Genomic DNA, 23,776 nt, shown 5'->3' with positions numbered 1-23,776 from the left:
GCACAAAGTCGTTTTCATCAATGATAGGGATGCTTTTCGGTGCATCTGTAGTTTAGCAAGTAGAGCACGCACACACTTGCCCTTGCTCCATCATATCAAAGCTTTGCTCTGACATCTTTTTTATTTCAAATGTCTATTAAAAAATGTAAAACAGTCCCAAAGCTCAGGTTTCAGAACAAAGTAAGAGTAAGACATACACCAGAATGAGGATACAAGGCTTATCCAAATGTAAAAAAGATATATTTTTAAAATCACTTCGCAAGAGCTGGACAATATTATATTCCCTACGGCTTTATGGTCCAAACCTTTCGTCTTTCACATTCAAGTGTCTTCAAGCCTAACTACCTGTCTACATGCACTTACTGTTGGACCAGGAGCCCCAGGGGGTCCCTAAGGTGGAAAGAAAGAAGACAAGATGAGTGACAGTGAAAAATGAGCTCAATGTGGTTGGTGTCAGTTCACATTCTGTTAAACCATATCCTACACATAATGCAAGAGAAAATGTACAAAGCCTGGTACTGCTTTATAATTAGACTTATCAACATACAGTACAGAGTATGCGAACTGTCGTAGAAAGCTGAAAAGAGATAGTAAGGTTAACTTACACTGGGTCCTGGACTTCCCTGTGGTCCTTGTGGCCCCTGAAAATGTGAGAATGATAATGAGTGATAACATGATGTATAAACAATGTATTCAGTTGATCCTGTTGGCTCTGTTGACTTGTGAAACCACCTTGCATTTATACCACATAAGCGATATGTGAGAGCTTTAAAAATCGGATGTTAAAAGTGAAACTCCACAGGGACCTATTTTACTTCTAAAAAATGATGATTCATTTTCTCCCGTGATCATGTGTCCACCCAGATGTAGAAACGTGTTTTTTTTCCCACAGATAACCACGGCAAGTGTTCTTCGATATCGAGTACAACACAGCTTGTAGTGTATTGATGTTTAGTGTGGCACATTTCACATATTAACCAAGCCTATAAAAATGTGTTAAAAATGAGGCAAAACCGTGAAAATCAGATCAAAGAAATGCATAAAAATGCTGAATTATTATTTTAGTAAAAATGAAATTCGGAATAACAGGATATACTGTAGCCCGTCCTCCTAAGTGTGTTGGTACAATTTTTAATTGGTGATGGTGGGGGGTTTCTGGTAGTTCATGTCCATACATATATATGTGAGAGCATGAACATGTGCAACATCTTCAGTTTTGGAGAAAAGGCTAGCATGAAGAGGCCATTGTGTGCACAGTCTGTTTGTGTGTACATTTCAGAGGGATTGAGGCTAAACTCAAAGTCTTACTACAGTTTACATCACAGTGGGAGCAGGGATATAGGAGTGAATATGTGGATTGCACTGTGGTTAGCCATGCTAATATTTTGACAAGGCATTTCCTCAACAGTGTTTACACAAGAAGGTCTGAGAGTAATGTAAGGCCCCACAGAGAGACTGAACACAGCTACTTTTATTTTGACCTAGGAATGCAGATCTGCAGTCACTTAAGGACAGTCATTTAAACACAACAGCTGAACCCCAGCTAGCTTTCATGCATCTTAAAACACAGCCTTCGTCATGTACAGTTGGTCTTTTTCTACACCCACAAGTTGCTGCGAGGAGGCGCCATGATAACTGGCCCAGTGAAGTTTTCTGACTCAAAGTACAATCATGATATAATTACATGGAAAATAAGCATACTGTGTAATCACACACATTGAAAATCACTATCAAATAATAGTCCGGCAGACTTTTCAGGATTTGATTATGGTTTGAAACAGATCTTACCATTTCACCACCGTTTCCTTTTGGACCCCTCGGCCCCTACGGAAGAAATATACGTAACAATATTAAAACTTAGTCAGCAGCATTGTGTCTAACTATTGTCTCATAAACTTGAATAAGCACATGGCAGAACATCTGCGACTTCTTCCATTGTGTCATATTCCTTCTCAGTTTTGCTGAATTTGCTGATCATTGCCTTGCATTACACAACACATACACACACATACACAGACACATAAACATACAAAGACACACACATGCACGCAGAGACTTACAGGTTTTCCCATTGGGCCGATCATTCCTTCAGGGCCGACAGGTCCAGTGAATCCCTGACACAAACAAGAGGGGTGAGAATCTCAATTGTTACATTAACAACAGTGAGACTGTAAATGGGTTTCAATGTATCGTTTCCCACAAGACTACGGGAGTTTACTCTACAGAGGAGTTAAAGAGGTCTGAAGGTGTTTTTCAGATTCTGTATTATTCTATTACACAGGTACAGAAAGCACTGCGGTGTGCCTTCTGTTTGTATTTATATAAAAACTTACCACAGTGCCCATTGGGCCTTTAGGGCCAGGGTAGCCTCTGAATCCCAAATCCCCATGCGGCCCCTGTTGGAATGAAAAAGTGAATTGAAATGAAATAGTTATCTTATATACGTTATGTTTTATCATGTTTAACTGGTAACATTCTTACCATTGGCCCTGGAAAGCCCTGCAAACCCACCAATCCCAGATCTCCAGATTCCCCCTGCAAGCAGAAAGACAGTTATGTCATAGCAACAGAGGAGCTTTGCCTTTACACACAGTGTATGCGTTTTGTACCATAATAACAGTATGTGCAAAAATAATTGATTTGAAATGATTTTTTGTCACTTAGATAGTTTTCTCCAAGTCATTCATTAGGACTACACCATTTTTGTAAAACAATGGGAATAAGATCATATCGACATGATACATTTTAACTGAATGTGATAGCATTCCCTTGCCAAAAACTGGGGTAAACACAAGGCTTTATGTCTGAATCTAAAGTAGTCTCAGCCCACTTTAACACACACCCCTCTGTGGGGTCTGATGTCTGCACCCTATTCTGTGTAAGAGCACTGTCTGTGGTTCAGGGTGGCAGACACTATGTTTGCACAGTCAGTCATCCATATCCTCGACAGCTCTGCTTTCGGGCCAGCAACTTCAACGAGAAACTCTACTCAGTGAAAAGTGTAAAGCGATCGGACCCAAGGGCCTGAGTGTGCTCTCGGTTTCACGAGCATCAATGGAGAAATCTATTGAGGCTGGGGAGGGCAGGGGATCCAATGTTGTTTCTTTTCTCTTCATCTTTGAAGAGTTACATAAGAAAAGTGGAGCACCTCTTTTTTCAGGTCTCTGGGGGGTGAGGATCTTACATAAGTTGGGCTTACTACTCAGAATGTTTCCATTCCTGCTCTCAGCCGGATAAGTTGTTACTGCACTCAGTGGAAAAGAGTCAGACACGCACAACGGCAACCTAACCCCCTGAAGCTATATTTAGAGAGGTAGAAGGTATATCAGCTTATAAAACCCAAGAGATGGGATCAATTCAACACAAGGAATGTAGTAACCTGCACTTTTATGGCTGAAACTACTCAGGAAAATATATTATGTGTGAAAGACCTGCTGTTTTGTGAAACATTCAAAGGGAAACGTATCAATCTAATATCAGGGGTAAAACGATGAACAGGTGTCACATAAGACATTCACATTAAAAAGGATAACCCCTTTTTGTGTCAATAGTTTACTAGTACTTGATTTTTTTTTGTTTAGCTAACTTAATACAGTTTATTTTATAATTAGAAATCTGAACCTCTAACATGTGCCCTATAAACTAACCAGCCGATATATTTATTACACTTACTTCTGTCTAACTCCAGGCTATTTTAGAATGTTTTCGCTTTAAATACCAAATGCTTGTATGTACTCACTGGTTGTCCTTTGGGTCCAAAGTCCCCCATCCTGCCCTGGTCCCCTGAAGACCCCTCCCTGCCTTTGATTCCCGCAGCTCCCCGGTCCCCTGGCAGTCCCAGTTCCCCCTGAACCAATGAAGAGCAGGAAGTAAATAAAAAGTATATACAACCAAAGAAAATGTTTCTTAACCAGATTTTTTTACAAATATGTTAATATTTATTATTTTTTCACCTTCTGACCAGGGGGTCCTCTTTCTCCAGGTAGACCAGGAAGTCCAATCTCTCCCCTGGGACCTGGACGTCCAGCAGGTCCCTCTTGTCCATCCGAGTTTTTCGGACCCTGGATGCACACCGGAGTTGGTGTCAATTAAATATTATCTATGTAGAATACAGAGTTTAATTTACTTTGAAAACTATGAAAAATCTGCATTGTTTAGATCCATGTTTACAGGGAGTGTTCCAATCTTCCCGGCCTTTAAGACTTAGTTACTTTGTACAGCAGCTGAAAAACCATCAGCATTGTCTGTTTGAGGGACCTTGTACACAACATACAAGCACAGAAAGCATTGCACTATCAACATATGCTCCATAGTTTCTTTTTAATGAGTGATACCTAAAAGTTTAGAGGTCAAAGTCTTGTCAAGACTCATGAATATGTGGTTAACAAACAACCAACACAGGGATATATGAAGAGGACGAGCACTCAAACATTGCGCTTAAACAGCTGACGTTCTGATGGTGGAGCTTAAAAGCACCAACAGGAAAAATGTCTCAATATTTAGAGGACAAAACTGTTATATACAATAAAAACGTGCTGAAATTATTTTCAATGTTTTACTTTCGTTGTTTATTTAAATATATTCAAATGAATTCTAAACCCATCGTACAGTCATAGCCATAAACCATGGTGCTGAGGTCTGTTGCCCCCCCCTGGTTTACTTCTTCACAGTGTGCTCCTTAAGTGTATCCATGAGATGGGCTGCCTGTCACTGAGCGCTCTCTCACACCGCAGAGTGCGGTGGTTTCCCGCTCCGTCAGCAGTGTGCTGAGGCAGAATGGAGCGAGTGATATTAGAATAACAGAGTGAGTGGGTCGTTGCCTCACAAAACGCGTGGCTTCTGTTCCTCCATCACTGTTAGGAGAGCGGATAATTCAGGAACCAGATTTACTGGGTGAAGCCCAAACCTGCAGGTACTGGGAAGCTCTTGCATAAGTAAGATCAGACACATCAAAATACATTTTTAATTGGCAACACTCACGGACCAAGCAGCTCAGGCGTTTTTAATCCTCTTTAAGCGAGCTAAACATGTGAGGCCATTGCAGGTGGTTTTGAGGCTTGTTGATTCAAAATCAGTGACCATCAGAGTTTCCTGATGCAATCACAGGTCCATTAACCTTTCTACTTGATTTGGCTATCCCAAAAGAGGCTGACTTGCTCAGTACAGGACATTTCTTTCTTGTTGTTCACTGTGAACATGCATCCAGCTGGAAATGTGAACAGAAAAAAATATTCAGCAGATAATGAGGGAAGTAAAGGAACAAAATGGTTTTAATGACTCACAACAACAAAGTGGATTCTGCAGCCTGCCAGCAGCAGGAAGGAAGGAAGCCTTATTACTGTATGTTTCCCACTATGGAAGCATGTAATGTGAAATTGAAAACAAAGGATCCAGCGGAACTCTCCTGCTGTGACATCCTCCACAGAGCAATAGAGATTAAGCTCATGTAGTGAATAGGGAAAAGATGAGGATGTATCAATAGCTTCTTTAATCATCCTGTTTCAGACCACAATCTGCTGCAGAGAATTGGCCATTGGAGTAGAGCAAAGGAAAAGTCCTCTTGAAAGACATGCAATTAAATCACCTGACTGCTTCTGCGACGTACATTTATGTTACTGAGCAAGAATAGTTTGAGAAATACCTTAATAAAACTGGGTTCGTGTGTGCATGAGTTTTAGTGAAATAGTCTGATAAAAATAATAAAAAAAGAAGCCATTCATTTAATCATGACTGTCTTTATGACTGACTATAACATGCTGCCGTTGATTACCTTTCGTCCTTTTTTTCCTGGAAAACCTGGTAAGCCAGTCAGTCCTGGGGGACCGTCCGATCCTGGGTAACCCATCATTCCTGTGAGTCCAGGAAAACCAATTGGCCCCTGGAAATCATTCAAAAACAGAAACAATGTCTTACTATCTCAGACAATGCTTCCAGGTTTCAACACCCCAATTCTCTCTCTGAAATCTCCATCCATAACTTCAGCCAAATGTTTTCTACCAGGACTAAATTAAAGATCCATAATGTTTTTGGGCGAACGCTCATCCATCATATTAACTTCTAATCGAGACCAGCAACGCATATAAGATACATGATCATTTTATCTCCATTGCCTTCTCTGTCCTCTTTATATGCGGTAGTGGTAACCAATTTGTAAACGTGCAATAATTTGGTGATGCTGTTCCCCTAGGCCAGGCTGCATTATCATGATCAAAAAGCTAAAAACAGTGGATCGTGCTTTAATTGTTCTGCTGCTGTCTCTCTGAACCATGCATTTGGTTGAGCTGATGTGAAACTCACTTCAATTCCAGGAGCTCCAGTCAGCCCTCTTGCTCCAATTTTTCCAGTCATGCCCTGGATTAACACACACATGAAGAATGAAACATAAATGGGGATTCACAAAACACGGTTATGTACGTCGCTCGCCTCACATTGAAGAGTCGAAATAGCAAAGACCATGTCTTATACGCGTCTTGTGGAGAACTCTGTTGCAGAACTGTTTCTGTACTTTTCTAATTGATTTCTCCTGGTAAGCTGAATACATTTTTTTACCCTTACTTAAAGTGGCAGTAGAAACATGCTGATGCTGAAGCCATCCGTCATATTTGCGGAGAAGAAACCAAATTTAAAAATGTATGTTTACAACAACTTTATGTTTTTCCTGCAATTGGGATTTACATGGACTCACCGAGGCTCCTATCTCTCCTTTTGGACCTGCTTCTCCAGGGATGCCTGGGGACCCCTGAACAAAGACAAACACACAAACAATATTATTTATCATTTCTATAAATTCATACTCTACACAAAAAGGTCTACAAAATAACCTGCTGGAATAATGATGTTAAAATTGTTCGATATTTCTTTTTGAAAAGATTAGTGATGGGAAACTTGTCAAATGTAATGAATGGAATAACACTTATTACATTTGTGATACACACATACCCTACACTTTTTCACCCCTATGCTAAACATATTTATATATTTCACATATTGAGCCCCACAACTGTAAGGATATAAAAGCGACACAATTGTCAGTACGGCGTTTATGTTCTTTCCTTTGCTTCACTTTACAGTTCAGAGTTTATGCGCTCCACTATGTGTACAATCCCCTGGTATGATGATTTCAATGGTTCTGCCAAAAATAAGTAAGAGTGTTTATACAGTACTATTGTCATATACTGCAGATTCTACAACAGGGAAATGTAATGACTTACCGGTGGGCCTTGTGGTCCAACAGTCCCACGAGATCCAGTGGTTCCAACATGGCCCTGAAACACATTTTTTAAATATAATTATAGTTTTCGCTGATTCTAAATCTTTTTGAGTTGTGAGGTGACCATCACTTACTAAAGGAAGACATCACGCCACAAGTCATGTTACATGTACTCACATGGATTATTTCTATTGAGTCTTTGGAGGACTGCACTCAAAGACAATAGTCTTAGCTGTAGTATGCAGGGTTTCAGCAAGAAAATCTGTTGGTCACCGGGGTTAGCCACTGTTGCTAGATTAGTTAAGTGCTGCAAAGGCTAGTTGGCCATGCTGAGAGTTCAGATCAGAAATCAGAAATCCTTTATTAGTCCCACAGCGGGGACATTTCATGCAGCATTATTTCTGGAAATTTAGAATATCCTCTTTAACTTGTATGGTCTGCGCTCACTGTGCCTCAGCGGTAATGAATGGAGCCAAAAGAGTATGAACAATAACCAAGCAGACTGTGTGAAATGTCAGAGTTTTTTTTTAATGGTTTTGTCTACCTGATATCCTTCATCCCCAGGCTCTCCACGCTCCCCTCGTTCTCCTGGGGGCCCCTGTGTAGACACAGATGCTCACACATGAGCACAAATACTGTACATGCATACCTTCATTTATACCCACAAAGCCTCAATTGAGCTGGGCAGCTACTTACAGCAGATTGTATAGATGTGACCTGTGAGAACGGATCTTAACTGGAGTCAAATGGAAAGGCACAATTTCACCCTGATCTTTACTTTCAGCCAATTTTGGTTGGGACTGCAGCAAGACACATGCTACCATTGTGTAGCTCAAGCTATGTACTCTAATACTGTGCCAACTTGATAATCCGATACTACTCATACGGTAGTTTGCTATCTATACCTTCCAGTAACCCTGAATAGTGCATGCCATATAGGCCTGTCATAGTGGCCACATACAGTGCAGAGAAATGTGTCTCAAAAAGCACAAGAGTCATTGTGTAGGATAACTTCGGACTTTCCCGGCGGTGCTAAGACTCTTGATCAGTACTTATCCTTTTTTGGTATTAGTCTAAGAAAGGCTTTGTTTTCTCAACCACATAATCCTTTGGGGTAAATTAAGGTGATTCATGGCCATCATCAAACTACATAAACAAACAACAAATGCACGGAAATGAAGCCGATTTCAGTTTTTATATTAGAGCATTTGTGTTCAGCATGATGAGACCTTTAATTACCTTATGGGCAAACATTGGAAAAGAAACCCAGCTCGGAAAACCGTGGTCAACATTTTCAGCTTGCTCATACTCCAATAATGAGCAAAGAAGATCCTTGCCACACAGGTTGATAATCTGGGTTAATATGCAGGTTAAATAACAGAAAGACTTATTCATTATGGTCAATCTGGTGGGACAAAAATGTGTGTACTTGGCATAAAAATCAAGAGATTAACTCTTACATCCAGTGTCAATCCGGTAATGAAATGGCTTGGAATAAACAGAGTTTGTGTTAGGGATCAGAAAGGAGAGTTTAAAGGAAAGCAAAACCTACTGGTTCACCTAAGGGCCCTGGCAGTCCTGGGGTCTTATTGTCCTCCCCTGGATAACCCTGGAATGTAGCAAAAACACAATCACACATGCAGACATAATAGATTTTGCAACCTGTGGTAAAGCACAATAACACCAAAAGCCCAAACACTGGAATAATTCAATTGCAAACACTATTTTAAGTATCATATTACCTTTTCACCTTTAGGCCCGGGTGGTCCAATGGGCCCAGACTTGCCAGGGTGACCCTGAAAAAATAGCAACGCAGATTATAGTAACCAACAAAGCTGCCAAACTCTTTCTGGCTACAGCATGTCTCTACAGTAAGACAAACATGAGCTTTGCTGTCAACATATTAATCACAACTGTTTAATGTAAACAACACTCTTTGTAGAGGAGCTCCGTCTGTCACTGAAGGATTTGGGCTTTGGCACACACTCAGAAATCACACAGCAACCAAAAGTTAAGTGAGTCAAAAGAGTCTGAGAGCCTCCGTACACCACCGAACACCTTTACACACACAAAACGATACTAAGTGAACTTGAGGTGCCCCGCTCAAGTAATGGAATCTAAACCCACTGATGTTGTCATTAAAGAAGGTCTGGAGTTGCTAGAATTGTCCATGTTCAATTCCACCTCTGTTCTTTTATCTCGCCATTATTTGTGTATTGTTTCCCTGGTATTTCACTTAATCAGTAGAGCGTAATTGGAAATAAAAGAATAGCAGGGGTGATGTTCACTTCACCAGACTCAGACCACGATGTCTCGAGCAAATGTTTGGTTCACAGCACAAGGCTCCCAGGGGAGATGAGTATGATTGAACCACACTATGTTGAGTTGAGATCTGTATCTTCAGCATGTGTTGAAGTAGGCTTAAGTTTAATGCGTACCCTCAAACAGCTGAACTCTAATAGCTATTTCTATATTGGAGAGGAATCTTGGAGTTCTTGAAAAAGTCATTTAGATAATTTAGTATTCCTCTTCTGTAAGATGTGAATGTAAACATGGTGGGATTTGCCGAGCCTAGATTACAGACCACTCAGGGTTTACTATGCTGTTAGAACATGACAGTATGTGTAACATAAAACCACTGATGGGAGATACTCACTGTGTATCCTGCCAGTCCTGGTTGCCCTTCTATCCCCATGTTTCCAGGCTGACCCTGGAAACAGTGCAGAAAATGTCCATACATTAAGACCAAAAATCCATTTGTTCTCATGTAACACCAGTACTCACACAGCATGCTAGTTGCAGACCCTCAAACAGTATCACTCTCATTTGTAATAATGAAAAACTATCAACAATACTTTGATTTGATTATTTTACAACAAAAAGGAATGAATAAATGTCTGTGATTCTGAGACAGCAAGAATGAAACTAACTGGTGTGCCTCGAGTTCCCCGGGCCCCTTTCAGTCCTGGCTCGCCTGGCTGGCCGATGTCTCCATGAGAGCCGTTCTCACCAACAAGACCCGGAGAACCTCTCTCTCCCTGGAAATAGACAGATTGACATTTGGGAGTGAGAAACAGCACACTTCATTGTGGATGAACATACTGTAGAGAATAAAGTAGTGGTAAAAAAGTACTTACCTTCTTTCCGTTTCGCCCTCTGTTCCCTGGGGGCCCTAGTTTTCCCTCTGGCCCCTGAAGCAGGAAACATTGAATGATTATCATAGACATAATAATCCATTCTACCATCAGAGGCACTGATAACTGCCCCGGATTTATAAATTCTGATAAGACATTATCAAAGACAATATGAGTGGAACATGTTCTACAGAGGTGAATAGGTTGTCGTCCACAATAACATTAAAAACTGGTACCAGATTTGTCAGCTTACACATTTATAAACTGTGCAACACTGCTTTCATGGAGATGTCTGTATGTGTGCCCTGAAGGGGTCTAATATTGTGACACCTGTGACCTTTACGCCGCTAAAAGACCTTTAGGAAGGCTCTGTATCTCAAAACAAACAAACAAAAAGGTGACTTTGACTGACGATTATCATGCAGAGCTGAAACCACAATCAATGACATCGTATTTTATACTGCCACTGTAGCAAAAAGCTTTGTTGAAGAGAAGGCTGACCCCTACTGGGATACTGAAGGCACCATTTGCTTCAAAGCATTTCAGTCATCTGCTTTGTTTAAAACTCTTAAGGTGTGATTTATCTTGCCATTACGCATCAGCTTTAGGCTCATAATCCATCAATCTGTGGTTGGGTCTCACTTAAAAAACACAGTCAGGAACCAGAGGTGCCCGTTCTCTGTCTAACTAAATCCACCAGATTTTTGTCAGATCTAGTTTTGCTTAAAAAAGGATATACAATCATATATATCATTGTTAAAGCAAGTGTTTCTCTTTTGAGTCAAACTGATTGATAACAGCAGTGTCTATGAATGAAGCCGCTCCCCCAGATACAGATAGTATGGAAACATAAAATAAACGTACACGAAAGCCCTGTTTCCCAGGCCCTCCGGGTGTTCCTATGGGCCCAGGGTCTCCTACTATTCCTTTTTCTCCTGGCTCTCCGATTGGCCCAGCCTCTCCAGGTTCACCCTAACAGTGTCATAGCCACCAAAAAAGAGAGGCAGAGCAGTGAAAACTGAGTTAAAGACAGAAGGTTTAATATTAGAGGTTGATGTGTGAGACACTTGAAAACATTCCTACTTATTATTGTAAAAACCATGCCTCAGCTACATCTGGATTTGTATTAGAAGGGAGTGAAGTAAATGTAAGAAGGACTTGCTCAATCTTACCTTGGGTCCATCTTTTCCTTGAGGGCCGTCTTCACCATGGGGACCAGGAAGACCCTAAAAGAAATTCCCATTTATAATAAAACGTCTTCACTGTTGTACAAATTGACATCTCAATTTGGAGAATTGTTACTTTGTTATTTTCTCTGCGATGGTGTATTGCCTTATTCTATGAGTGTTTTTCAAAGAACTCTTGCTTACGCATTAGCAATTTAAATCCTGGGCCAATTCAAGCAGAAGTAACAGCTGGACATAAAGGGTAACTTGAGAAAATATATGTTCCCTTTTTCTGTAAACCAACCTATTACAGATACAGAGCATGGTTAACTTTCAATATCATCCATGTATGCAACTGTCAGAGTCATGAGGGAACATGTAAGAGTGACTTTACACCAGTCTTTCACTGCCCTCTCTGGTTGAAGGTTTTAAGGCAGCTTTATATCTACTCACAGCCAATATTTCTGATGGGTCATAAAATAAGAGACATTATAACGTGTAAGACACATTTGGTTTAACATGTCAAAATTGCTGATGTACACAAACACAAACCATGTCAAACTTTTCTAAACATTGCAAGATAGGGCATTTGACCTTGGTAGAGGTCTGTGCTCTCTGTGTGCCCTCAAATTATGTGAAGCAAATGAAAATACCCAGGTCACCTTGTCAGTCTGAGCAACTCCGTTAAAGAATGTTGAATCTAATTATTTTTCCAGAACAGTAAGATGAGACACAGGAAGTCCAAGTGCTATATACAGTATATCTCAATTTAAAGGTCATCAGACAAAAACAATCTCATTGTCCGGCTTTCTACTGGCCTGGGATTACACATCTCCGTCAAAATGAGGGTGAATAAATATACTGCTGGGTTAAATTTAACCAAACATAAAGAAGGAAAGGATTAGGGAGCTGTTTGCAGTTACTCACTCTCATTCCCTCCGGCCCCTGCTCCCCTTCAGCTCCTGGAGGCCCAGCATCACCCTGCAGGAACACAAAACACAACACAGGGCTGTCAAAACAAATTATGTGCAGTCCTAGTCTTTCAGCAACCATTGATACCTGAAGCTGAGTAACAGTCAGGCGGTCAGGTAGCTGTGGTTTCACCCAAGGCTGTACTTATACTAAGTACAAATTGAGAGGTCAAGGTCACAGCTTTTCACTTCGCTACAGGGTTGTTGGGACTGAGGCTCAACATGACAAATGCTGGGATGGGAGGGGTGGTTGCAAAACATTGGGCAAGTTCATACAGACCTTTGACCCCGGCTCTCCAATGGCACCCGGTTCCCCCTCTGCACCAGGCACACCCTACCAAGATGAGAAACAAAAGGCATGAGTCGTGTTTAATTTGTTCTGTATACACTGGAACTACAGTATAATACCAACAATCATGAACAAATAATTGCAAAATAGTTAAGTACTTCAGGTCCTTGCTCTCCATCAGATCCTTTCTCCCCAGGAGGTCCTTTGGGTCCCTGCAAAAAAGATGAACCAACATTAAATGCCTTGAGGGCACAATCTTAATGATACAATCACATCACTAGGTACTGTATATTTAAGAATTCAATACTAGTACATCATAATATACAACTCAAAACAAACAGATGGTGTAAGGTTGAATCTGTAGGGCTGCAGAGTAGGAACATCTGAGAGTTCAGAATGCTTGGAGCAAGACTGAAGACCAGCCAAAGGCAAGACGAGACGCATAACATAAACCAGGCCGCTGGTGTTTTTGGAAGTTCCTATCCTAATAAATATTTGTGTCTGATTGTTTGACATCCTTGATGCCCTTGAGGTTCAGCTAATTTCTAGGAATACAATTAAGCACTTGAAACCTAATCTAAGAGGAGAAGCACAGGTTATGGTGCTTTAAGTTGTGAGGAACTCAGAGAATAAAGCAATAAACAAACACAAATCAAAATCATTTCTTAACACTGGTGATTCTGCAGTGTTGGTTAAATAATTCAGAGCCTGACGGATCGTTTCACTGGAAATATTGCAACGAATAATGACGCATTACAAATTACAGACAAGGTAATCACAAGTTGTGGTTTGTTTGCAGATTCCTGAAATAACCACATTAAATGGAAGACGGCATCACTTACTGGTTGTCCGTGGGGTCCCGTCTCTCCGGAGCTGCCTGGAATACCTGCTTTTCCCTGGAGAAAGACACAGTTATGAGTTCAGTGTAGCTTCATTAATTCATTTGCGTAATCACACAAAACAAGCATGAGAGTGCTTGGCTATTGCTTCAGTCCTTTTCTCGTCATTATCATCATTATTGTTTGCAAGTTAACCACAAACAAGAATACTACGCCTAATCATCCTGCATGTTGCCTGCAGACATGGAACAGAAACCCTTTCATCTGATACAGACAGACTGGCTTTCCTGCGTTGTGAAAGCTGGCTGTTCTGAACAAAAATAATGTGCCAAAGTCTGATTAGATAAAAATGCCTTCAGCAGCAGCCTCCCACATTAGCTGTAGAATAAATTGGTTAACAACTTCTTATGAAACATTAGTTCCTGTTGCGTGAAATAACATATGTTTATAACAGATGACTGAAAAGAAAAAGAAAATATCTCAGGTGTGTAAAAAAAAAAGGTCTTATAAAGAGTGAAGCAGAATTAAATAAAAAGAGAAAATAAATAAATAGGAAGAACCTCAAACTGTTTGCACACCTCACATATTCAGCCAGTGAGAGTTTATTGTCAAAGAAAAGAGTTATTAAAGTATAGTGAAACAAGAACATCTATGCAAAACCTATCAATGATCTAAATCAAAGAACAGGAATGATGAGGACTAATGTATGATACATTGATGTCTGAGGCTGATTTGATCAGACACAAGAAGGCGCTGTGAATCAAGAGGTGGTCTACAGAAATGCTGCCCCGCTCTACTGTATCTGCATCTACTGTATGGCCTGATGAAGCAGATATATATAATGTCAATCAGTGAGGTGAATGACAGTGGGCAAGTTCTCAGGATGGGGAGATTCATTTTAACATTAGCAGCATGTGATGAGCAGGAAGGCTACAGCTGAGTGTGAGACAACAGGTCTGCGCGTGTCTATTAGGGTCTTTGCTCATCTGATAAGAGAAATTACAAACAACCCTGAAGTGTCAAATGTTATTCAAATAAACAATTGTTTGTCTGTAGACAAACACTGATTATGCGTGCAGGTGTAGGGGCTTTTTTCTTCTCACTGGAATCATCCCTTTGTAATTCCTGCCATAAATGGATGAAACAAACTGCTAAATAAGAAACATATTTGAAATATAATGACCATCATTAAAGAATTAGACAGTCCACTTGGATATGCTTTTGAATCTGTTTTTGATTTGTTTTTGTTTGCACATTTTTACCATCTGTGGAACATCGGTTATTTCATCCTCCTGCAGTTCAAAAGCAGATAAAACTACCATCCATCATGTCTTTTATGGTAACAACACAAACAAAAAAAATAACGGTCTGCTGGCAAAATTGTGCTTCTAAGCTGCCAAAAATCTGTCTGTTGTGTGGCACTAAAAAAAGACATAGTCAGTGAGTGTCCTACACAATATTCCTCGTGGCTGAAAGTACTAAACTCTCCGCTGGGATAGTTAAAGTCTCATTGGAGTGGAGCCTGTGGGCTGAAATCATTGACCATCATCAGCTAGATACATCAGTGGTGAGGACGGATATGTCGGCAGAAATAACAAGAAATTACAGTTTATAAATGTCAAAAATATGTTTGTGGTAATTTGTCAAAAAGGCTTAGCAAATACACAGTGTGTCCACCAGAGAGCACTGCCAAGTGTGTGTTTTAACTGTACATTATCCTGCTCCATACTGGACATATCATGGTCCCCATTATTTCATTCAAAACCATAACACCTATTAAAGGCTAGGCTCATCTGTCATATGAATAATTTCTCATTATTTCTCAAATACACAGGCAGGAAACGCAGCCAAGTTTCAAATATGTTTTGATGTGTTTATTGAAGTACTGCGGAACCAAACCTCATGTGTCAAGTCAACTCATTTTTTCTGTATCGCCTAATATCATAAATAACACATTTGGCTTTATGATTTGTACGGCATTAGACACTGTGTATTTTTCAAACCTCGCTTTGGATTAGTCAAAGCCCCCAAACTCCATTAACCTCTCCCAGGATGGGGGTACACCCACTCACAAAAGGTGAATACATGGACATGTGTTTTGATTATGAGCCTGAAAACAGGGCTCGGTGTCTCTTTTAATGATTTAACTTCCTCTTGGGTGAGTTGGGTGCACACGCTTCAGAAGCTGTAATTATATATACTACAGGTGAAAGAGGATGTGGAAAATGTTTTACAAGTGCTTCTTGCAAAAGTGAAGAGGATAATTAAGGCTCTGAAAGAGACATTGAGCCATCAGCTTCAGTTAAGCATTACTTACATTCTTCCCGGGAAGGCCTCTCTCCCCTGGACTGCCAGCCTTGCCCTTCAAAGGAAAAAACAATGATTTTAAAATGATGATGAGGGTTTGTTATGGCTCTGACTTTAACTTGTTTTATAGAAACACATGTTCTTGTTTATTGCTTCGCTAAGAGAGCAGATCCACAAGGGTTTTCCCGATGTTTATGTCAGCTCAAACTTCTTAATCATCTCGTACATTTCTCTGAAAAGTAACATAAGAAGGTTTACAATGGTAAAAATGCTATAAAGGTTTGAGGTTTTATCGGGACTTCTGGGCAACATGCTCCGTTTAAAATGTAAAGGTGATCTCAAGTAAATTAGAAATATCCTTTTCCATCAACTTCACTCAACCTAAATGAAAATGACCAAAAGAGGCATTAAAGGGACACAAATACATCCCATGGATTTAGCTCATATTTCCTCCTAACAATTGGGCAGCGTTACATAACCCATGTGGGTTCAACCTGATACAGAGGCAAGAATACAAAGGCCCATTTCTGCGAATAAAAACTGATTAGAGGCTCATCAAGCTTTAGCGGAGGCCCTGAGGGTCATGCTGGATATGGTAACATCTTTTCCATGAGGTGGGTGTGTATCTTTAGAAAGGGATGTGCGTGTTAACTTTGATGCTTTGGGATGAGGCTTTTTTACAACAATGATTATCCTTGGCTTCTGATGAATGAGGGCAAATCAAAATATGCCTTCTCATTTCATAAGAGCCTGAAGCGTTCATCCAGAAATGTATTATGCATAACACGTTTGCAGCATCATAACCATTCATCGTGTTCAACTTGATCATTCCTAATACTTTGAGAAAGCTTTGTAGCGTCTTATTTAATGGCTTTTGGCATTTCCCTGTCTGACTCTTACTCATGCTAATATTAGACTAAAGACAATAATTAAAAGACTACTTACTATGAATCCTGGCTCTCCTTTGTTTCCAATGTCCCCCCTTTCACCCTGTAATGAAAAAGCATGCCATAAAGGGACAAATTATAAAAAACATTCACATTATTTGACGTTATTGAGTCATTCACAAATCAGTTTTCTTAAATTGGACTGATAATTCCAAATATATTTCACATATTTGAAACGAAAGTACAACATGTCGTTCATTTTCACATTTACATGGTGATGTTTCCAGGAGGGTGGTGTGTAGGTTTACCTTGGTGCCCTCAGGGCCTGGTTCTCCAAGTGGGCCATCCGGACCCCGGGGCCCCTATGTGACAGCAACATGAGACACAACTTTGAACACCACTCAACAGAGAATGAGCAATACAGGAACACATTAAGCATCAAAGCATTATTCAAAAGTTTCCACATAGTTAACTCTGAAATTAGACCAACAACAAAGTAATTAGTCCTGTATTTATCTACTTAGGAGGGGGGGGGTTCACTTAATGCCACAGCCCACGACTCCGAAAACACTCCAGAGATTTCCCAGCATTAGAGCACTACCACACAGGTAGAGTGGCAGATAGCAATCTGTAAATACAACAAGCCCCGCCTCTTTTACTTCCTGTCCCTCCTTTTCGTCCTCGGGACTTTTCCACTTTCATCTGTTGTTTCCATCTCACCCCCCCCCCCCTTTATATCTCTTGATGGCCCTTGTTTGGTTCCCATTTTGTCTGATCTTCAGGCTTCCAGTCACACTCCCATCTGGTTCAGGTAACTCCTCTCTTGTTAAGCTTCCAGGCAGGCAAACCCCACCCTATCTTTCTCTTCTTTCCTTTCTTCCTTCAGTTAATCACCCTCAAATCTTTTCCAGTGACTGTTATAAAGTCATTGAGGCAATAGTTTCTGCCCAGTGAACAATGCTACTGGAACATGTGGTCCATCCTTTTTAGTGTTTTATTGAGTCCTTTCAATTGGTTAACTTTAAGTGGTCAAGAAATCAATCTAATAAAAAATCAATACAGCTTCTGGTCCGAGGTTGGTATTAATTCATTACCATCATTAACAGTTTTTGTCCAGTAGGTCTGAATGTATAATAATAAACAGTATGCATACAGAATGGTTAAAAACGTTTATATGTAGTCAATTCAACAACTGCTAATCCATAAGTAATAACTAACATCATTACAGGCCATTTGTCTACCGGACCATTTCTCAAGCAGGTGAGGTTCATTTCACTGTGAGTGATCAGTGAAATGGGGAAGAGGGACTTGACTTAAATTAGAAAGAAGGGAAGACATCGTATGTCATAATCCAAAGGCGGCAGTTACTGTTTTTCCGAACTGACCAAAGCTGTAAAACTAGTGCAGGTGTGTGCCAACCAGGGCAGATCCTTTAGCTCCAGGATATGACTTGTTTTTTCATAGCTCAGAGAGTAAAATGATAAGAATGAAGCTGTGCAGCACTTTCCTTTTGCTTTCTCTATGTTTTAAATTTGAAATCTTTTTTTCAAGATGGCAGGTGGGGGGGACATATGTGAGGTGGGTTAGTGTAAGATTCACGATTTGAACTTGTCCATAATGGATACTATGCCCTGATAATTGAAAAGAAACACTAATGAGGAAGTGGGAGGATTTGAGGGTGATTATATCTCACCTCAGCAAGACAGGAAATGCAACCACAGACACATGTATGGATTCCAGTAAACAACACAGGCAGCGGCATGTTAAGGACTACCATATGCTTTGCTTGGAAAAAAGCTATTTTGGAAGAAAATAAGGGAGCAGAGGATTAAAGGAAGTGACTAACAGATGATTGATCTAGTGTGAGAAGAAGTGTGGAAGTGTGTATCACTCACATTTAATCAGAAAGAAAGCTTTACGAATGAACTGTTAAGCAGTATGATCCTGGAGGTAATGCATGTTAGCCATAATTTTAGGAATCATCACTGTAAATTAAAGGCAGGATAAGCGCATGTTTCCTGGATACTATCATGCCCGGCAAACATCCACGCAACACAATCCAAACCCTCTGCACACAGCACAGTCAAGTTGCTCTACTACTAAAACACACTCAATATCTTCTTTATTAGATACATCTCACAGTGTGAACAGTCTTACGGGCTTAGAGGCTGGGTAATAAACGTCACAGGCTAAAGGCAATACTAAACATTATGATTCTAATAAGAGCCAGGATCTAGTAGGTCCAGGGGAATAGTATTAGAGCAATACAAACTGTGCAAGAGTAAACATATGAATCAAGTTGAAAATGAACTGTCTTGAAACAAAGATTTAGTTTCACTAAAGTTACATTTTAGGAAGAACTACTATATTCCAAAGGGGATCATACAGGTGTTGCTATTACAGTGTCCAACCCCCGTAGGTGTAGCAAATAAAATAGACAGTATTAATAAAATGGAAATTTCAGACGTTCTTTAAATTAGGGTTTTATTGTCCAATATGTTTTAGGGTGAGGTATTATTCATGTTCAAACATGTGACATAAGTAAAAAAGGGAATGTATTAAGTTTTGTTTCATTCATACTGAAATATCTTGAGTAGATATAAGAGAAGATTCAGGAAAGCTGTAAAGATCCCTAACTGCAGTAAAACCATGAATCTATTTGTGCCTCCTCGCCTGGAGGTGTGATTCTCCTCTCAGCCACACGATGTCTCACTAGTATTACCACCACACCACATCCATTTTACATTAAAACATGTGATTCATGGCGCACATGAAACTGCTGTAAATGCACCAATAAAAGAAGCCTGGACCAAGTGGAAGGACAAACACATGTCTTTTAATTGCCCTAACCTTTGGTTTGTGGGACTGGAGTTGTGATGTGAAACAGACTACCAATGATCTTATAGGGGAAGTGTTCACATTGAGTACATGTGGGCTCACAGGAACATACAAAGAACTAGTACAAATAATGCCCCAAAGACAGCGCTTACCCTCCGGCCCTTTGACCCAGCAGTGCCTGGACTCCCCGTCTGCCCCGCTGGACCCTGTTAGTGAAAACAAGAAACACAAGATGGACAGCAGAGACGGGATTAGGATGTGGAGCAGCACTTTAGGAGATGTTCATGTTTCGTTGGCATGATTCAGTTGGAGAAAAATAAAATACAATCTGAATATTTGCACAAACCAAATGGGGCATAAACCTCTCCATGCTTCACTAAACCCACAACACCAGCCCGGATGGACACTTTAAAAAAGCTTCAGCAGAGCTGCTGAACACTCTGCCAGTTCATGCTGTTTATGCAAGTCTAGACTACACTGTGGGAAACATGAACACTGATGGATTAAATTCCCCCTTACATTTTATGTGTTTACAAAAACCAACAGTATTCAGTTAAAGTTAACCTTGTAATTTAGCTGTTTACTATAGTCAGCCAAAACACTGAGTAGGCGAGATGAGAGTCAAGTCTTCCAAGCTTTTCAGTCAATTTAGTACTAATGTGTTTATGAATCAAAGAAGGAGTAAGAGAAACCTGCATCCGGGGGTGTGCAAGAAGGACACAATTCAATATTTTCAAACCATACAGTAACTTAGATTTATAGCGATTATTACAATGAAAACCATAACTTTTTGATAATGCATAGTAGTGGTGAGGATATGACACTTACAGGTTGCCCCTGCATGCCGATGTCCCCTGAACCGCCTGGCAACCCTGGATAGCCCTAAGACCAAAACAGAAGTAACACACATTATAGAAGGGCAGACAAGAAGATACCATGTCACTGTTTTGGACTATAAGGGTAAAACAGGTGGTTTTGTAATGTACACATTATTTCTTCAATCAGCTGCAGACATCTGTAACGGGAAATGATTTGGATTGATTGTGTTTTATTACACTGTCTTAGTATATGTTCCATCCCTGCGAGAAAAAAACAAACACCAGCTGTGTGTTGTGGTTTTTCATCACAGTACCCGGTGTCTTTCTGTAAGAATCAATTGAGGAGTATGATGAAAAAGAAAGTATAGACAAAAGCGGCTGATATTTTCCAGGAATTGGGATCCCTGCCCTTAAACAGAAACAGAACCTTGTAACATGATCATTGAACTCGATGGAGATACAGCCCAAAGACTGTCCCTCCTCGCTAATGTGGTCCACACAGTCGTCATAAGCTCTTACATAAGTCACAAAACTCTCTCTCAGATTCAATGCACACAGACTAACAGTGATTTAATCATCTAAATATTCAGCCAGCCAGCCACAAGATTAGTCATCCTCTCATCCAGCCAGACAATCGCTCAGCCTACTAGCCAGCTAGGTCAGGAGTGGGGCCCAAAGTCCCAGGCATGGAGTTAATTTAAGGCCCCTGGTACAGTGAGGAATCCTGGACAGCAGCGTTTTTTTCCCCTGGGAATCAACACTGTTTCAATCATAAATCAACAACACATGTTCCTCAATAGTGTGTGGGCTAACAATCGTAAAATTAATTATTAACAAATATCCAAATATTTATTATACTATGTGGATTAAGGGATGACAACACAATCAAAATTTGATATACATTTCTGCATAGTAGTGTCAATGAGCTATATACTTATCCAGCAAGATATTCTTACAGACTTTACTGGGCTTGGATAGAGTATGTTTGCAGGTAAAGCTGTTCTTTGGTATGAGAGAGTGCTCATTCCTTCATTCTGTCAGCTGTTTAACAGAATGAATTTAACACAGGGAGCCTTATCAGTCCCAATGTAATGGATACACCAAACAACACTGGTTCAGTTAGATCTATCACAGGTCTCATCATAGCAAGAGAGATTTGACCAAAACGTTTAGGACTGCAAAAAGCAGTCAGACACAGGACAGCAAAGGGTCTTTTTTTTGGTTGTTTGGTTGGTTTGGTTTCATCCCCATCCAGGCTGCTGGGGGAAAAACCAATTTGACACGGCTTAATTTTGCCGAGACTAGTATCTAAAGAAGTTACAACATTGAGTAGTCTGGATCCTTCAGACCAAGAGAGTCTGCTTTCATTCCCATGAAATAAACCTTGTAGCTAAGAAAAGTCTTCCAAAGCTCACAAACCAGATTTTCTAAGCGATTTAGTTCTTCATTTTTCCTCCTCAGAAATGTGTTTACTGAACACTATATTCAAGTTGTGATAGGCTGTTTTCCTAATTTACAATATGTCTCGGGGTTTATCTTGAGCTAATCTACTCACCCTTGGCCCTTTCTCCCCAACTGGACCCGTTGGGCCCGCTGGTCCTCGGTCACCCTGGGGAAAAAAACAGCAAGACCGTGAGAGAGCTGATCATTAAACTATGACCTGAAAGCTAAACACACTAACACCCCAACACAGCTTCACATGCACTAACCTAATAAGAAAGTGGGGAGCCGCATCTCAAATGCAGAATATCGACAGCTGGTTGAGTGGAGTTTAAAGAGAGAAGGTACTTTAAAACCCAGTTGGTGGCACAGTGTGTTAAAAGTAAAGGTAACTCGAGGTGAGCAGTAAAGCTGCCTAGGTCTCCACTCTAACCCCACTAACACTTGTGTCAGTGATGCTTTAATCCCCCTTAAACTGTGCAACACTCATGCCTGTACAAGTTTACTTCCTGAGTTCTTGTTGGACTTCTATCAAACAATGAGCACAATATGTAATGGACAGAAAGTCTAAACCACAGTATGGTATTGAATTATAGAATATCTACATAAAAAATGTAAAAGATATTTGAAGGCTGTCAGGGTACGGCTGGTGATCACAGGATTCTGGGTAATCGAGGGTGGAGGATAGCCAAGAGTCTGACAAGCAGACGGCTTCCCATCACAACAACATGTTCTGACACACAGTCAGGAAAGGGAATGGGTTGGAATAGAGAGAGGGGACAGTGAAACATTTCTGTCAACATTCAACACCCAAACTGACAGTAAAATCATTTCACCAGAGCAGCAAGAATCAAAGCCCTTTAAAGTATTTTATTTTAGCTGAGAGGCATCGAAAACTGAACATTAACAATGCATGAGTTATTTTACAACCATAATTAATGACTTATGCATTAGCAATTGTGTGAATATAAACAGAAGATTACATAACGTGTCTAATGACCTCAATCAGGACACATTCTGACATAAAGCCATAGACCAATTTGTCTCAAGTAAAAACTCAGGTGAAACGTATCCCTGTATTAACCTTGTTTGCTTCAGCTGGGGTTGAGCGATGAGAGGCAGTAATGCTGACATGCCTGTGACTATATTGTTATTGATGTGGACGTGCGGGTGTTGAGTATTTATCTAAGCATGAGTTTTGGGACCTCAGGTGCCTCAAGCCATGGCTGCTTAACACAGCCCAAATTACAGGGTTCTGCTGCTGACGAGCAATAGCTGATCCTGATGGACAGCTTAATGACAGAGAAACACACTCCTTACCTTTTCACCGGGAACTCCCATCACCCCAGCAATCCCAATAAGGCCTATTGGACCCTGGAGAGGAGAACAGAGGACAGGGGTTCAACACAAACAAGAGAAAGTATGTCAATGTGAAGACGGGATCTTTATTCATCTAAGGGTTGTTCTCTAACGTGTAATGACACCTTGAATAGAGGAGATCATCTGTTAAAAAGGACTTCTGCAGCGCAAGGCATGTCTAAATTGAATTGCATTCTTAGTCTTCATTTATTTACATTTGCCTTTACCAGTTCTAATGTTTTACATGTACAACGAGAAATACATGCTTTTTGACCTTTTATAAATGCAGGCGTCTTACAAGGTGTATTCGTATTCAAAGGGAATTCATGCTCGAATAAACAGCAAGACAGAAAAATAAAGCAAAGCAGTTAACCAGTCAGTATTATGGCCCGCTGTTATTCAAAAACAGTTTTTACAATTCATTTGGAATGGAAAATAAAGTATGATTCATCAATGAACTACCAGAGCAAAAAGGTTGCAACCTTGATGTTTTGTGAAGTGTTTGTGAAGTGTGGATC

At 40.3% G+C, this 23,776-nt stretch overlaps 1 protein-coding gene across 1 annotated transcript in view; it reads right to left on the bottom strand.

Moving 5' to 3' along the window:
* LOC134869739 (collagen alpha-1(XXIV) chain) overlaps positions 1 to 23,776 on the bottom strand; it is a 66,338-nt gene that overhangs the window by 3,585 nt on the left and 38,977 nt on the right. Inside the window, exons 26-56 of the mRNA XM_063891621.1 lie at positions 23,220 to 23,273; positions 22,015 to 22,068; positions 20,470 to 20,523; positions 19,794 to 19,847; positions 17,112 to 17,165; positions 16,862 to 16,906; positions 15,927 to 15,971; positions 13,613 to 13,666; positions 12,929 to 12,982; positions 12,762 to 12,815; positions 12,438 to 12,491; positions 11,517 to 11,570; positions 11,209 to 11,316; positions 10,348 to 10,401; positions 10,141 to 10,248; positions 9,867 to 9,920; positions 8,953 to 9,006; positions 8,763 to 8,819; positions 7,755 to 7,808; positions 7,212 to 7,265; positions 6,686 to 6,739; positions 6,298 to 6,351; positions 5,771 to 5,878; positions 3,954 to 4,061; positions 3,740 to 3,847; positions 2,482 to 2,535; positions 2,334 to 2,396; positions 2,061 to 2,114; positions 1,789 to 1,824; positions 606 to 641; positions 364 to 390 (exon numbers count right to left, since the gene is read on the bottom strand). Coding sequence (XP_063747691.1) covers positions 364 to 390; positions 606 to 641; positions 1,789 to 1,824; positions 2,061 to 2,114; positions 2,334 to 2,396; positions 2,482 to 2,535; positions 3,740 to 3,847; positions 3,954 to 4,061; positions 5,771 to 5,878; positions 6,298 to 6,351; positions 6,686 to 6,739; positions 7,212 to 7,265; positions 7,755 to 7,808; positions 8,763 to 8,819; positions 8,953 to 9,006; positions 9,867 to 9,920; positions 10,141 to 10,248; positions 10,348 to 10,401; positions 11,209 to 11,316; positions 11,517 to 11,570; positions 12,438 to 12,491; positions 12,762 to 12,815; positions 12,929 to 12,982; positions 13,613 to 13,666; positions 15,927 to 15,971; positions 16,862 to 16,906; positions 17,112 to 17,165; positions 19,794 to 19,847; positions 20,470 to 20,523; positions 22,015 to 22,068; positions 23,220 to 23,273 — 1,875 coding nt within the window. The remainder of the gene's footprint in view (positions 1 to 363; positions 391 to 605; positions 642 to 1,788; positions 1,825 to 2,060; positions 2,115 to 2,333; positions 2,397 to 2,481; positions 2,536 to 3,739; positions 3,848 to 3,953; positions 4,062 to 5,770; positions 5,879 to 6,297; positions 6,352 to 6,685; positions 6,740 to 7,211; positions 7,266 to 7,754; positions 7,809 to 8,762; positions 8,820 to 8,952; positions 9,007 to 9,866; positions 9,921 to 10,140; positions 10,249 to 10,347; positions 10,402 to 11,208; positions 11,317 to 11,516; positions 11,571 to 12,437; positions 12,492 to 12,761; positions 12,816 to 12,928; positions 12,983 to 13,612; positions 13,667 to 15,926; positions 15,972 to 16,861; positions 16,907 to 17,111; positions 17,166 to 19,793; positions 19,848 to 20,469; positions 20,524 to 22,014; positions 22,069 to 23,219; positions 23,274 to 23,776) is intronic.

This window comes from Eleginops maclovinus, chromosome 9, assembly GCF_036324505.1.
Source record: "Eleginops maclovinus isolate JMC-PN-2008 ecotype Puerto Natales chromosome 9, JC_Emac_rtc_rv5, whole genome shotgun sequence".
NCBI lineage: Eukaryota > Metazoa > Chordata > Actinopteri > Perciformes > Eleginopidae > Eleginops > Eleginops maclovinus.
The sequence above is the reverse complement of the archived record's forward strand: the minus strand, read 5'-3'. Positions and strand labels throughout refer to the sequence as shown.